The 13,587-nt window shown below is 36.1% G+C and overlaps 1 protein-coding gene across 2 annotated transcripts in view; it reads right to left on the bottom strand.

Moving 5' to 3' along the window:
* Positions 1 to 13,587, bottom strand: part of KDM7A (lysine demethylase 7A) — a 71,532-nt gene that overhangs the window by 35,449 nt on the left and 22,496 nt on the right. For both annotated transcript variants that reach the window (XM_054070179.1, XM_054070170.1), the window contains exons 2-7: positions 10,691 to 10,776; positions 4,956 to 5,073; positions 3,930 to 4,090; positions 1,900 to 2,041; positions 1,443 to 1,629; positions 669 to 831 (exon numbers count right to left, since the gene is read on the bottom strand). In XM_054070179.1, the coding sequence (XP_053926154.1) occupies positions 669 to 831; positions 1,443 to 1,629; positions 1,900 to 2,041; positions 3,930 to 4,090; positions 4,956 to 5,073; positions 10,691 to 10,776 (857 nt within the window). The remainder of the gene's footprint in view (positions 1 to 668; positions 832 to 1,442; positions 1,630 to 1,899; positions 2,042 to 3,929; positions 4,091 to 4,955; positions 5,074 to 10,690; positions 10,777 to 13,587) is intronic.

Consider the following 13,587-nt stretch of genomic DNA (forward strand, 5'->3'; position numbering starts at 1 on the left):
TTAGGTGACGGCTACAAGAAATATTGTTAAATAAAATCAGAAAAGACCACGCCTCTGCATCGTTTTTAAAGGGTACCACTATAATGATCTTATGAACTTGTACAGTTTCATAAACTGTATCTACAAATCTACTTTTATTCTATTAAAAGAAATTAACGTGCGAGTTCAACTACATATCCTTCAATCTTAGTTAGGGATAATTTAAAAAAAAAAAAACCACTTCTCTCAACTTTTATTTTTAACCTTCTAGCCTACAGCTTAAGAAGTTTATGAGATACTTTTGTAATAATTTTGCCTACATTCCAAAGATGCAAAACTAAAATATTATTATAAAATTTAGATAAGAATGCAGTCTGCATATCTACCAAATGGTGAGCAATGTATGTTATATGAATTGGAAGTATTTCCCTGATATCCAAATTAAACTACAATTTTTTGTCTTACACTCGGGTACAAATACCCTTTCTTTCCCTGATAACAGTTATTACTCTCAGGCAATCTAAAAAAAAATTACTTGTTTTGAAAAGCTAAATTACTAGATTTTTAATTACTCTCTCTTCCCCAAACTTTTAGGAGAAACCAAACACTGATAATGCAATCATTTTAAGATACTCTTAATTCCTGGTGATTAAACATGCTAAGTCCTAGTACTAAGGGTAAAATCTTACCTGTTGGAACAAATAAAGTGTGTCCTTGCTTCACAACACATTTGTAACATTTGTCAACCTTGTCCCCAAAATATACTTCACTCTGGGTGACAGATGAACTCCAAGATTCATACAGAGCCAAATTTTCATCAGTGGGCTTAATCAAATAAAATATCTTCTCACCCTGTGAAACAAAAATATCAAATAAATAAATGTCTTCCTGGAGATATACTACAACCTCCGAGTCATTTAACAGATTGATCTAAAGGCAAGTATTCCGTATTTCCACTATGGAACGTTGGGGCTTCATAGTCTTAGTGTTTCACAACTCTAATCCACCAAAAGCTGAGTCAGTTGGTGTCTTGTGAAGCAAACAAATGAACCAAAATTTTTCATTGGAGTACCAAAGTTCCAGCTTTTATAAACAATTTATGGATATGCGCACACATGCCAAATGAGAAAACAGAAGATGAAACCTCTTTGCCTCTTCTATCATGTGTACATGGTCAAAGTTTGTGAGAATAGGGTTGAATATGTCAAAGATTTTCATTCAATCCATCTTTTCCATACTGACACCTCACTGCACCAGTCTAATAAAATATTCAGCATGATAAAATTAAAGCATAAGAATGCTACACCAGCAATTAGTAATCCACTTTCAAAGTCCACTCCTGGCTTTTTAAGCACAAAATTTCATAGGGGTAATAATTCTAAACAGGTGATAATGTCGTGGCAGAAAGCTGCACACTGAATAAGGTTTGTTTTACACAGTGATAAATCAAGAAGCCTTCATACCCAGAGAACATGGTACCAAACTGATGTTCCTCCAAAATCGATATGAAAATCAGTATAGCTGTCCTGGACACCCATCAAGCAATACTTCTGAACAAAAGGCTTAGGGAAGACAGAATCATCTGGCCAATAATTTTCCACCCACGAAAGCTTTCTGGCAATATCTGGTACTTCCACTAATTCAGACATCCTTTTAAAACAAACAAATAAAAAAGAACCATAAATATAATCAAGAGTAAGGACACGTCTTTTAAAATGATAGATTAAAATTTTTGTTTCCTATAAAGTTATTACTTAGGAATTAATAAAAATGTTTTATAACTGTATTACATCACAGTAGCTGTCTACATAAAATACACAACCTCCTGTCTTTCCCACTACAGACATTATATTCCTACACACGCTGTTCAACTCACTGTAAACCACTTCCTATGTTCAAGGAACTGAAGTCAATACTCACTTTGTGTCTGAGAATTCCAGGCTGATCACATTCAATACTTTTGGTCGGTCAGGATTTGTGAAATATTTAATATAATTATGGAGCTTCATTTTACTGTCTGCTTGTCTTGCTACATCTATTACATCTATCACTTTGTCGCCACCTGTGAAAAATAGGATGACTTTCTTAAACTGACTGCAGATAGAAACAGCCAAATAAGGTGTTTAAGATAAATTTTACTTTTTTCCCCAGCCATTACCAAAACATTTCTGCACTACTATCAGCACTCTCTTGGAACAGAGACAGATCAGTATAAACCAACTTTTTATTAGGTCTCACTTTTATTGCAATAATCAGCTCGGGAAAGAACTGAAAATGCTCTAAAAATAAATCCTCTTTCCTGTGGTTAACCAAAAAGAAAAAGAACAGTATAGAATGACTGCAATTGGTTAAAAAAAAAAAAAAGGGAGGGGGTGTCTGTGGCTGCAATTGGAAAGACTAGCAAAGAGAAAGTTATCAAGGCAGATCTATTTCTCATCTTCCTATTAATTACCACCACAGCACTTGAATATTTAACACACAGAACACTGATAATTCTTTACAAATAATAAATCCTACTGCTCACAGCATGTAATTCTTAGCAAAAAGCACTAAAGTTGTGTCATAATTAGTAACTTTTTAACATTGAAAACTATGCAGGTACTCTTTTGCAAACATTCTACAAGCCCACCCCAGCCTTCTTATATAAATGCCTAACATTTAAGCACACAGTGATTTAATTGAATAATTAAGTCATGAGTATGCTTTGTTTCAACAAGGATTGGTTTACCCACTGTGTATTTTAACGTCTGTAGAACTAGAAACGCAAGACGCAACCTCTAGCCAAGAGAAAGGACTAACAACATCATAACACTAACTGGTTTATGTCTATTTAGCTATGCAAGGGTCAAATTTGTCAACTAATTTTGGAATGCTGGAATGTACCTATATATATTATAAACATAATTACTTTAAAATTACAATTAAGTATCATCTTGATAAATTCCAGGTGGAGTAGTATTTATTCAGTTTTCTTATTTTTTAATTTCAGAAATATAAACATAAACATAAACCTGTGGCTTTCCAATTTTTTCCCCCTAAACTGGAGAAACTGGCAGGTCAAAAAATATGTACGAGAATGAGAAGATCAAGTTTCTCTCTGAATCTGAAGGGGTAGTATTTAAAAGGAAAAAAATTGGAAGTATCAAAACTATAATTGTACTTTAAAGCACAACACATTGCTGTTCAGAATCATCATAATGGTAACAACATTTTATACGTGATGTGTTTCCTCTGTTCTGGTGCCATTTTAGAATGCTGATGGACAGAAAACCTACTTTCAGCACAGATCATTATACTAGGTTACCAGAAGAACACAGACAATGTCATATACAGACCTCTCAACTGCACTGTATGTTACAGGAAATGTCATACTGCAATTGGTTCAGTCTCTATTTCTTTGTACTGCATCCTTACACAAGGTTGAAACAACTAGAGACTGACAAGACATCTGGTAAGAAATGGTCCTTGGGAAGCTCTATCTCCCCCATCAAAAGAAACCAAGGTAGGAAAGTTCCCAGAAACAAAGATTCAAGTCAGAAATGCCCAAAACACTCAGTTTTGCAAGATCCTAACAAACGGTTAAACTTTATTGGTCACGAGAGTGATACATTGAGTTCTCACATAGAGAACAATCTTAAAAGTCCTTATACTTTATTGGTTTATAACATGTAGTAGAAAAAAACCCCTACCATTACGTGTATAGCTTACACTAAAAAGTTGGAAAGTTGAAAAGTAAGGCTGTACTCCTACCACACATCTACCACATTAAAAAAAAACAAAACCAAAAAAACCCACACCATACTCTTAATTTTACTCTCTGCTAATCTTCTGGTTAGAAATAATTCATTTTTAAACATATATTTAGCATCCTGTAAGCTCTTATAATCATGCAAATTTTTATTTTAATTTACAGACAGGATCATTTTTAAGTACTCCAGGGTGACTCTTACCTACATAGCGTTCCACATCTAAAACAGAGAAAGTTGGCGGAGGAAGTCTGAGCCCCAGACCATCTAATTTAGGAACCATAATGGGAACATCAAACCCATGCTTCTCCAAGTATCTTTGCGTCAACTGGCTTCCATGCATTTTCAAAATTACTTCATCAGCACTAGTGGAAAGAAATAACAGAATATTAGCAGAAAAGCATCCTTCCAGCACTACTGAAAAAAAATTATGTCACTGTTTGGGGAGGACAGATGGGAATGGCTACGTTTGAATCCAAAAGAAATGGATACAGTACTATTCTATTAAGCATTTAACTAAAAGACAAAGAAAATTACCTAAACCAGCAAGGAAATGTTTACTGTCATGCACAACCTGGGAAATCATAGTCTTCCTGTACGACTGAACACAGTAATTCAAGAGGATGGGGAAAAGGAATTCTCAGAGAAGGCATTAAAATACATTTTGGTAACAACAACAATAAAATCCTTTAAATAATTATAAGTCATTGTGTTTCAACGAGAGACAGCTCAGGGTGAAAGCACAACCATGTTTCTCCACTTTCCTCTAAAACATGTGAGAATGGACTACCAGCTTACATAAATGTTTCATGCTATCTGGAATGTAACTGAGGACTATTCCTGGACTAGAGGAACAGACAGACAATATTCTGACAGTTCAGACACAAAAAAAGAAAAACAAAAACCATCTACTCTTGCTATTGTCCCCACTCCCCCACAAAAACAAACAAACAGAACCCCAAAAACTCAAAACATGCACATCACCCTGTAGCAGTCCCAACAATTAACATGTCCCAGCGCAACACTGAACAGGGGAAGCTACTGCATGAAAAGGCAAACGTACCCATCTCTAACAGGGATGGGTCAAGGGGGAATTCTAAAGAAGGAAGTCATACTCGACCTTCATTTTCTGAACCAGAAATGGAATGTTAGTTGCTTCCCCTAAGACACATTCAGCCAACAACGTTTCTCTATTTTTTTTCACTGAAATGTGTAAGTAAGCTTCTGTACCTTGGGAAAGAGCGAGCCCGCAGCTGTTTAACAAAGGTCCGCGTTCCAGCCTGCACCGGTTTGGAACCATCATCCAGCTCCGTGTAGTCATGTCTGTGCCAGTTCCTCCTCTTCTTCACTACAAGTTTCAGAAGGATTAAACTTTGAACTAGTTTTATCAGATGGCTCAGATTAGCAGCCATCCCATCAGTGAGCCAGACTTGCCCCAATCACATTATTATGATTAAAAAACCTTATCATTTATTCAGGTGACACTTAACCACCTGTAACTAATGAAATCTTCAGGACACTTGACAGTCATCCTTTATACTTCTAAAGCTCCTTCTATAAGAGAACCTCAGTGCTCATTATACACAATGATACACGCCATATACAGTGCAACACAAGCAAAAAGCAGCCTGAAAGTTGTCCAAGTCTAAAAGTCAGCAACAAAACTAGAAATACAACTTTAATTTCCTAAAGTTCAGGCTTGCTTTTATAAGCAGAACTGTACCTCTTCAGGATCCGAAGACTTTATTTTATGTATTAACACAGAATTAACAGGACCTAATCCCATTGTGCTATCTCACCACACGAGCATACCCACATCCAGTCTGATAATATGACTTCTATTCACTAACATACGCTGTTGGAAACCAAACCACTGCTTATATCTTCAAAACAATTTTGGGCAGGCGTGATCTTTACAATGCAAGCACAATATACATAATGCAAGTGCTGCACCCCAAAACAATCATCTTTTGGGTTGTTTGAAACTTTAATGCACTATTACAACTTATTAATAAAGAATTAAGAATTTACATTCCATTACAGTTTTGGGAATCTGAAACTCATAGTTCAATACCAATTAAATTGCATTTTCAACAGTTCCCTGCAAGTAAAGGGCCGAGGAAAACAAAAAAAACCAGTCAACTGTGGTGTTGGTATGCCTGTGACAAATGACATATATGAGAAAATAAAACTATTTTCACAGAATTATAGAATAGTTGGAAGGGAACTTTAAAGATCGTCTAGTCCAACCTCCGTGCCATAGGCTGGGATATCTTTCACTCAGCTTGGTTGCTCAAGGCCTCATCCAATCTCACATGGGAACACTTGCAGGATTGGGGCATCCACAGCTTCTCTGGGCAACCTGTTCCAGTGTCTCACCACCCTCATAGCAAAGAACTTCTTCTTTATAGGCAGTCTAAATCTATCCTGGCAGCCAAGAGGGCCAACTGTGTCCTGGGGTGCATCAAGCCCAGCATTGTAAGCCAACTGAGGGAAGCGATTGTCCTGATTGTCCTGCTCCATTCTGCACCGGTGCAGCCCCACCCTGAGTACTAGGTGCAGTTTTGGGCATCACGGTATAAAAAGGACATAAAACTACTGGGGAGCGTACAGAGGAGGGCCACAAAGTCAGCGTAGAGGGGAAGCATTATGAAGAGGAGCTAAAGTCCCCTCAGACTTCTCCAGGTTGAACAGACCAAGGGAGACCTCATTGCAGCTTACTGCTTCCTTACCAGGGAAGGAGGAGGAGCAAGCGCTGACCTCTTCTCTTTGGTCACCAATGATAGTACCCAAGGGAATGGCAGAAAGATGTGCCAGGGGAGGTTTAGGTTGAATATTAGGAAAAGATTCTTCACTCAGGGAAGCAGCCATGGCACCAAGCCTGACAATATTCAAGAAGCATTTGGACAACGCTCTCAGCCACATGGTGTAAATGTTGGCGGTGTCCTACACAGGGACAGAAGCTGGACTCTATGATCCTTGTAGATCCCCTCCAACCGAGAACATTCTATGATTCTATGATTCTTCCAGTTTAAAACAGTTATCTCTTGTCCTGTCACTACAGGCCTTGCTAAAAAGTTTCCTTCTTTCTTGTAAACCCCCTTTATATATATAAAGGACGTATTTTAGAACATTGTAAACTGTATGCAGTCTCTTCATTCTAATTTTTTAGCCTGAAGTGAAGCAAGAGGACAAACTGACTTATGATATCTCACGATGAACTTTCTTCCTGTCTTCGAATCTTCAGTACTTCATGATAAATTCCTTCATAATTATTTGATTAATTTATATTCATTTATATTCATCAACACAATAAATGTGTTCATTTATTAAGAACACACACTTGCTGGTTTGAAAGGAAGCTTCTGGTTGTATTATCTACCTGTTTGTCAGCAAAATGCGCTTTTGAGCACTTTCTGTCTCTAAAACTACACCTATATTTCTTGTCCTCAAACATTCAACCGGCTAAGAAGTCCTAGTAAATTGGTGCCTCAGCAAAAAGGACCACTACATCTCGATACAAAACTCCAGTGGTGCTGAACTCGCTACCTTTCTACTGACTTACCAGCGTATAATTTACTGCAGTAAGAAACAGACTAAGGGTACAGTAATTTTTACGTTGTGTTTCAGCTTTTCCTAAAAAAGGCTGAACTCTGTTCCACAGTGTTAGATAGTCGCTACTGGAACACTGCCCCAAGAAGATTTACCGAGACCAGATCTATAATCTAATGACTCATATTAAGCAGAAATTTAGTTACATAAGCTGAGGAAACATATGAGAGGGAAAAGCTACTGTTACTTGTCAACACAAATGGTGTTTTATAGGCGTACACAAAACAGGCTGCAATGCAAATACAAAATCCAGCTAAAGAACTGTATGAATAGAAATTAGAACTTTATGGAAGAGCTCATCTTAAAGTTTACTAAATATGTAGGAATAACGGACATCTTATAGCCATTACACACAAGAGATAATTATTCCTACTAATAAGCTGTTTCCTACAGAGGTGACAAAATGTACCCTCTAGAAGACATTTAAGAGCATAAAGTGACATTTATAGTGATTTGCTAACCTGAAAACCAGCACTGGAGAGCCTGCTTAATGAGCCAACTATCTAGACACAGTAAAACTTCATAAATAATGAAGCCAGGTTTATAAAGTTTTCAAAGCTATTTTCTCAGTCACAAATAATAATAGAAGAAATTACTAATACTAATTTGCAACAGAGTAGTTTCTCATAAATTCACTGCTGTTGTAATAGCTTGTTAAAATTGTAAGATGATGCATCTGCTTAAGAGATTATATAGCACAAAACCAATTTTTAAAAATCTGTCTTTCCAACATTTAATAACTAGAAATTAAAAGTGGTTCTTTCGCTTTACTTAGAACTTGGCAACGTACATCATCCTTCCACAAGTAAGAGAACACCGAAGCACAGAAAACAGTCATGAAAACTTTTTCCGCTTACGTATCTCTTAATTCTAGAGTTTTTATAAACCCTTAGGGCATTACAATAACAGCTGCAAGAAAAATAATTTAACTGAATGGATATTCATGCTCAAATTAAAAAAAAAAAAAAACAAACAACTATGTAAGCTGAAACGCACACATAACACCTCCCCCTCCCAGTCATTCCAAACTAGTGGAAGGAACTAGTTTTCACCATTGCTGTTCATGAAAATTGAGGCCCAACCCACTGTAACAATACTAAAAATACACACACCAAAAGTACTCTAGACAGTTGCGGGGGGAGTGGTGCCAGAAGTTTGCATGAAAAGTAAACAGAAAGCTACTCTTAAATTACATTCCCTATACACTCAAAACAATGGGCCAATAACTGTACCTACGTGAAGCAAACACTGTTCCCTGCCTTCTTGCACTACTAGTCTGTTTGCCTCAGCGGCCACATGCTAGACTTCAAATAGAGACCATCAAGAGGTATACATTTGTACAATGAGGCCCTGAGCCTTTTAAGTGGTCCTTTAGCTGATTCCCAGTGACCAAAAAAATGAGAGAAATGTTGGCAGAGGAAGACTGAAAAAATTTTGATGAGTATACAGTAAATCATAGAATAACACTTCTGAGGCACGGTACACCACCTCACATTGTCAGCTCAGAGCAAATGCCAGCGTTACTACCACAGTCAAAAAAATAAACCATGTAGAAGGGTATTAACAGAATTTGAGAAGGTAAAACCAGATTAGGAAAGTCATGTCCTGGCAATCACAGTCCTGTTAACATTTACTGTACCTTCTGCTCTCATACAGCTCTGGGTTCTTGAATCTGACTCCAAGCATTCATGCAAATAGAGCATTTTCAGACTTAAAGATCCCTGAGAAAACTTTGAAAATAACGAGGTATAATATGAAGACTCTAAACCAAATAAGCTAAGAAATCCCACAGCATATCACCACTTTCTAAAATGGCTATTTTAAAAAAAAAATATTTTGGATTTTAGTATTAATTATTTAGCATTTTAGAAATGTGGCTGCACGCTAAAAATTGTTGTCCTTCCAAATAAAGAAGACAGTTTCTTTTTGTTCGAAATACAAGAGGAAATTGATTGGTTAATTTGATCTTTACGTCTAACTACGTAGTAGTTTTCACTACTGGAACTTCTACATAATTAATTTTGTAGGATAGTGAAAGTAACCATCCATTTGGTAGTATGAAGTATGTGTTTCTTGTACATTTTCAGTAAATTGTGTTAGCACTATGTCACTTGATTAGATGGGATTATATGCACAAGTGCCTGCTCAAATCACAGATAATACTTGCCCTCTTAAACCAAACAGCTCAATTTTTGTCTCTTTCAAAACTCCTTTATGAAAAGGAATTTAGAATACAAAGTTGTAAATAAAAATGCTTTTTTAACTTATATACATCATTTCATATGACAGAAGCACTCTGGAGCACTGTTGCAACATTTGAAGTCATGTAACATCAGTCTCTCTAAACATTAAAGTAAGTAAAGCCCAAACCACAAACACAAATTTGATCTTGACAACTTAGCTGAGAACAATTAATAGAATTCCAGGTGGAGGCATATTTCCACACATCATCTCTGCTTGGGCTGGTAAGTGACATGTCTGAAACTAAAAGTAGCTAACCTTGAACTCACATACTACACAAGATACCTATCATATAACATACGTTAATTACATCAATAAGTGATGCTTTATCACTTTGTTCGTACTCTACAAGGCTACCACTAAGGGTGCAGTAGTTTTACACTTATTTCTAAATGTTAAAGTAAATTCAGCTTCGAAAAGATTCTAGCTCTTAAGTCACTGCTGACGATTTATCTACTGAACAGATAATCAAAAAAGAGGTGTCTCTTGCTGCTCTGTTTGACGGTCTCTTCTGGCAACTCAGAATTGCATGATTTATAAATAAGCTTATTTATAAATCAGAAACTTGAAATGCAGAGCTGTGAAACTCTCAAGGATGTAAACTGAAAAAAAAAAAACCCTATAGTAAGTTCATATTCTCAGATTTTGCTGGACTGTTGTGGCACATAGCCTACAATCACCAAGAAAGATACGAGACCTAAATCCTACATTTTCTCAATGTTACTTTCCTAGGTATTAGAGTTTTCATGATTAAAGTAGAGGAACCTTACGCCACATTTTTATTTTCCTTTTTTTTTAAAAGAAAAGAAAATATTATTTCCTAATTTTTATTCTCTTACTATTTGTTAAGTCCAGATTGTTTTCTGTTAGTTCTGTGTCATTTAATTTCTCTCTATATAGTTTGCTCTATCTTCATCTACAGACCAAGGAGCCTTCCAAGATGAATTTGTTTTGTGGGTTTTTTTTAATCAATTCAGAGTTAGTCAAGTAGAACCAGTACCTTCTAAATAATCAAATTAATGTTTAATGTTCTTCTAAACAGTCTTTCTCAATTGTACATGGAGAGAAAATGGACTGAAGTGTAAAATAAAATTTGAATAGCCCATACTTACTTAGAGAACTTCCATGGAGAATGGCACAGTTGGGACAATGGTACAGGTCAATGTCAACAGCATGGTGTTCCTCTACCCCAACGCAGCTGGAACAATATTTTTAAAATGTTAATGAAAATACATGCAATATTTACTTTTTGAGCTAAAAAATAATTAAATCTCAAGTTTTTACCAGAACATGCTTTGGTATCGCTATGAGATATCAGATTATCTCAATTAAATTTTTGGTAATAATTTATCACTGAACAGAAAATGCCATATAAAAAAAAAAAAAGAGAGAGAAACAATAATCAAATATCTTTAAAAATGAATTCACAATACATACCATTACCCTTCATCCCCCAAAAAGCTTTGATCCTAATTAGAGATAACAGTTTATGCAAAATCATTCAAGCAATTTTCCTTATAAAAGTTATGATTTCAAAAAAAAATCTGAAGTCTATGTGCTGTCAGTTTATAAAAATATCTTTCTTTTCCTGTTTTTTTCTTTCTCTTTCTGCAGAAAGCACATAACTAACTCCTACCCTCCAACACAATCAATGAAGGATACTTTTCTATTCTTCCTCAAATCTTCACCCTACTAGTACTAGCTATGTAAATTATACAAGTAACCACATAAATCACTTGCTGGAAGCGTTTATATTTCAAAACAGCAACAAGTATCTCAAAAAGCACTTGAAAGATACAATGTTTTCCCAGCGTGAATTTTTTTTGCAGACACAATTGTCAAAGTGGGATTAAAGTTGAAGATCTTTATAACAGTCATGGCAAAGCTTCTATGCTGCCACATATCTATACAACACAATTTGAAAGTCAAAGTACATTTTCTTAGAAGCTGAAACACTAGAGACTAATTGGAGAAGATGTGCTTTTGCACAAAGATCTCAAGAAAAAAAAAAAAAAAACAAACTTAATCCCTACTTGCTGGTAGAATCTAAATCCTGGCAGAGTTCTTTCTCTCAGAAGTTCACTGACGCTTATAAAATTGCTGACTTTATAATACAGAAACAAGACTACAACATCAAACATTCACACCAAAATTAGGTACTTATATTCGATGCATTCTAGTAACACGAGAACTTTAACACTACTCGATTCAGGTAACCCCTTTCAGATCAAAAGCGTAATGACAGCTTAAACACTGAAGCTTTGAAATGACCCAGCTACACGAAGTCTTTTCCCTATCAGTGTAGTGCCAAAACTGCTGACACGCTCCAGTAAGTGTCAGTACATGCTGCCAAAACAATATACTAAACAGCCTAGCATTCAAAGAGAACCAACAAGCAAATAAAGTCTGAAACTGAAAAGCATCTCCCATGTAACTATCAATGAGAAGTATACCACTCTGAATTCTCTGTAAACAGATTCAGCTGGCTCTTCTACTTCTCCATTCATTACATACCACACAAAATTAAAAAATTATACAGCTTTTTTATATACATACTATTTTAAAGCTAGATACAAAACTCAGCTGTCACATTTCAGCACAATTCTTGCAGTATTCAGTATCTGTTTTAAGACCACAACTACAGGAATTGTTATTACATGAAAATTCAGCTGACATATAAACAAAAAGGAAGGCAGAAGCAGTCTTTAAAAATGCATGTCCCATTTCCTTCTGCTTGTGTTCTCTTTCTTTTTATAGAATAGATAAGTGACTCATAATCCCATGTTTTGTAAGAAAACTGGTTTAAAATGTACATTCTAAAAGACCCAAATGAGAAGGCTGGGTTTATGCATCCTTAGGAATCACATTATTTTAGCTAAATTTCTGGGTTTTAACAGCTCAAGATATTTGCGTTGGACTGTATCTTGATTAAGCCTGCAGAGTTATTCAATGAAACACAGTGCTCCATGGGAAAACTTCACTTACCCCCTTACCCTTCTCTTAGTGTTTACCTGTTACATTCATCATCAGCCCAATCAGATTATCTTGCTGACTACGAGTAAGAACTTTGCATCAAAGTATAGTAAAAATACCTTCAGGCTTCGACAATTGTTTGTCATGTTCTATTTAAGAATGTTGATTTTATTGCCTCTTACAGAAAGCTACCGATAACCTGAAAATAAAGTAGAAATTCTGTGAAGTACTAAAAACTTTATCTGACTTGATTGATTCCATAACCTTTCATGAAGGCATATGGGGCTTTGCATACAGAGACAGCAGACAACTCAGGGATAGTATTAGAATAGCTGGAATAGCCATTCCATAAAGTAAATGAACATTTTCAGTCTACTATTTACGCTCTAAACTGAGAACTAACTGGCAGGACAAATCACTAACTGGCAGACAGTGGAAGTGAATCTAGTAGCAGATACCTGGCTGATGCAAGGGGCAAATAAGGTGCCAGCACTTGCAAGAACAAGCTGTGCCGAGGATGCCACAATGCATATCAACCACATACAGCACAATTACAAGTCACTTTCCTGAGTATCTTTCTCCAGCATGCACAGATGAATCGGACATTAATCATTCTGGCTACTAGCAAGCCCTCAATTACTGTTCTAAGCTCAACATCAGACCTCAAGTATCAAAGCAAGGTCACCAAAAGGTAACAAAGAGCCTGGAAAGCATTAACATACTCAAACACAGTAACATTCCCAGTCCACTAATGTTTCCCTGAATGAAATCTCATCATTATCCTTCACCTTGCCATCCACTTGGGTTGAAATGTGTTTAGTACCTATTACTTAGTTTCCGAGTTGCTCACCGCCTCCAGGGGTGCTGTAGACTAATCCTCAGGAATGCTGAAAAGTTTACAGTATCACAAAATGTAACAATAACAACTGTAGGAGACAGTAAGGATACATCTCCAATTCTGTTCATGAAGGTGGAAGGCCTGAATAAGCCAAATTTTACTTGAAATGGTTAGAAGCACCAGCAAGGTAGAAAAATT

Source organism: Cuculus canorus, chromosome 1 (genome assembly GCF_017976375.1).
Source record: "Cuculus canorus isolate bCucCan1 chromosome 1, bCucCan1.pri, whole genome shotgun sequence".
Lineage (NCBI taxonomy): Eukaryota > Metazoa > Chordata > Aves > Cuculiformes > Cuculidae > Cuculus > Cuculus canorus.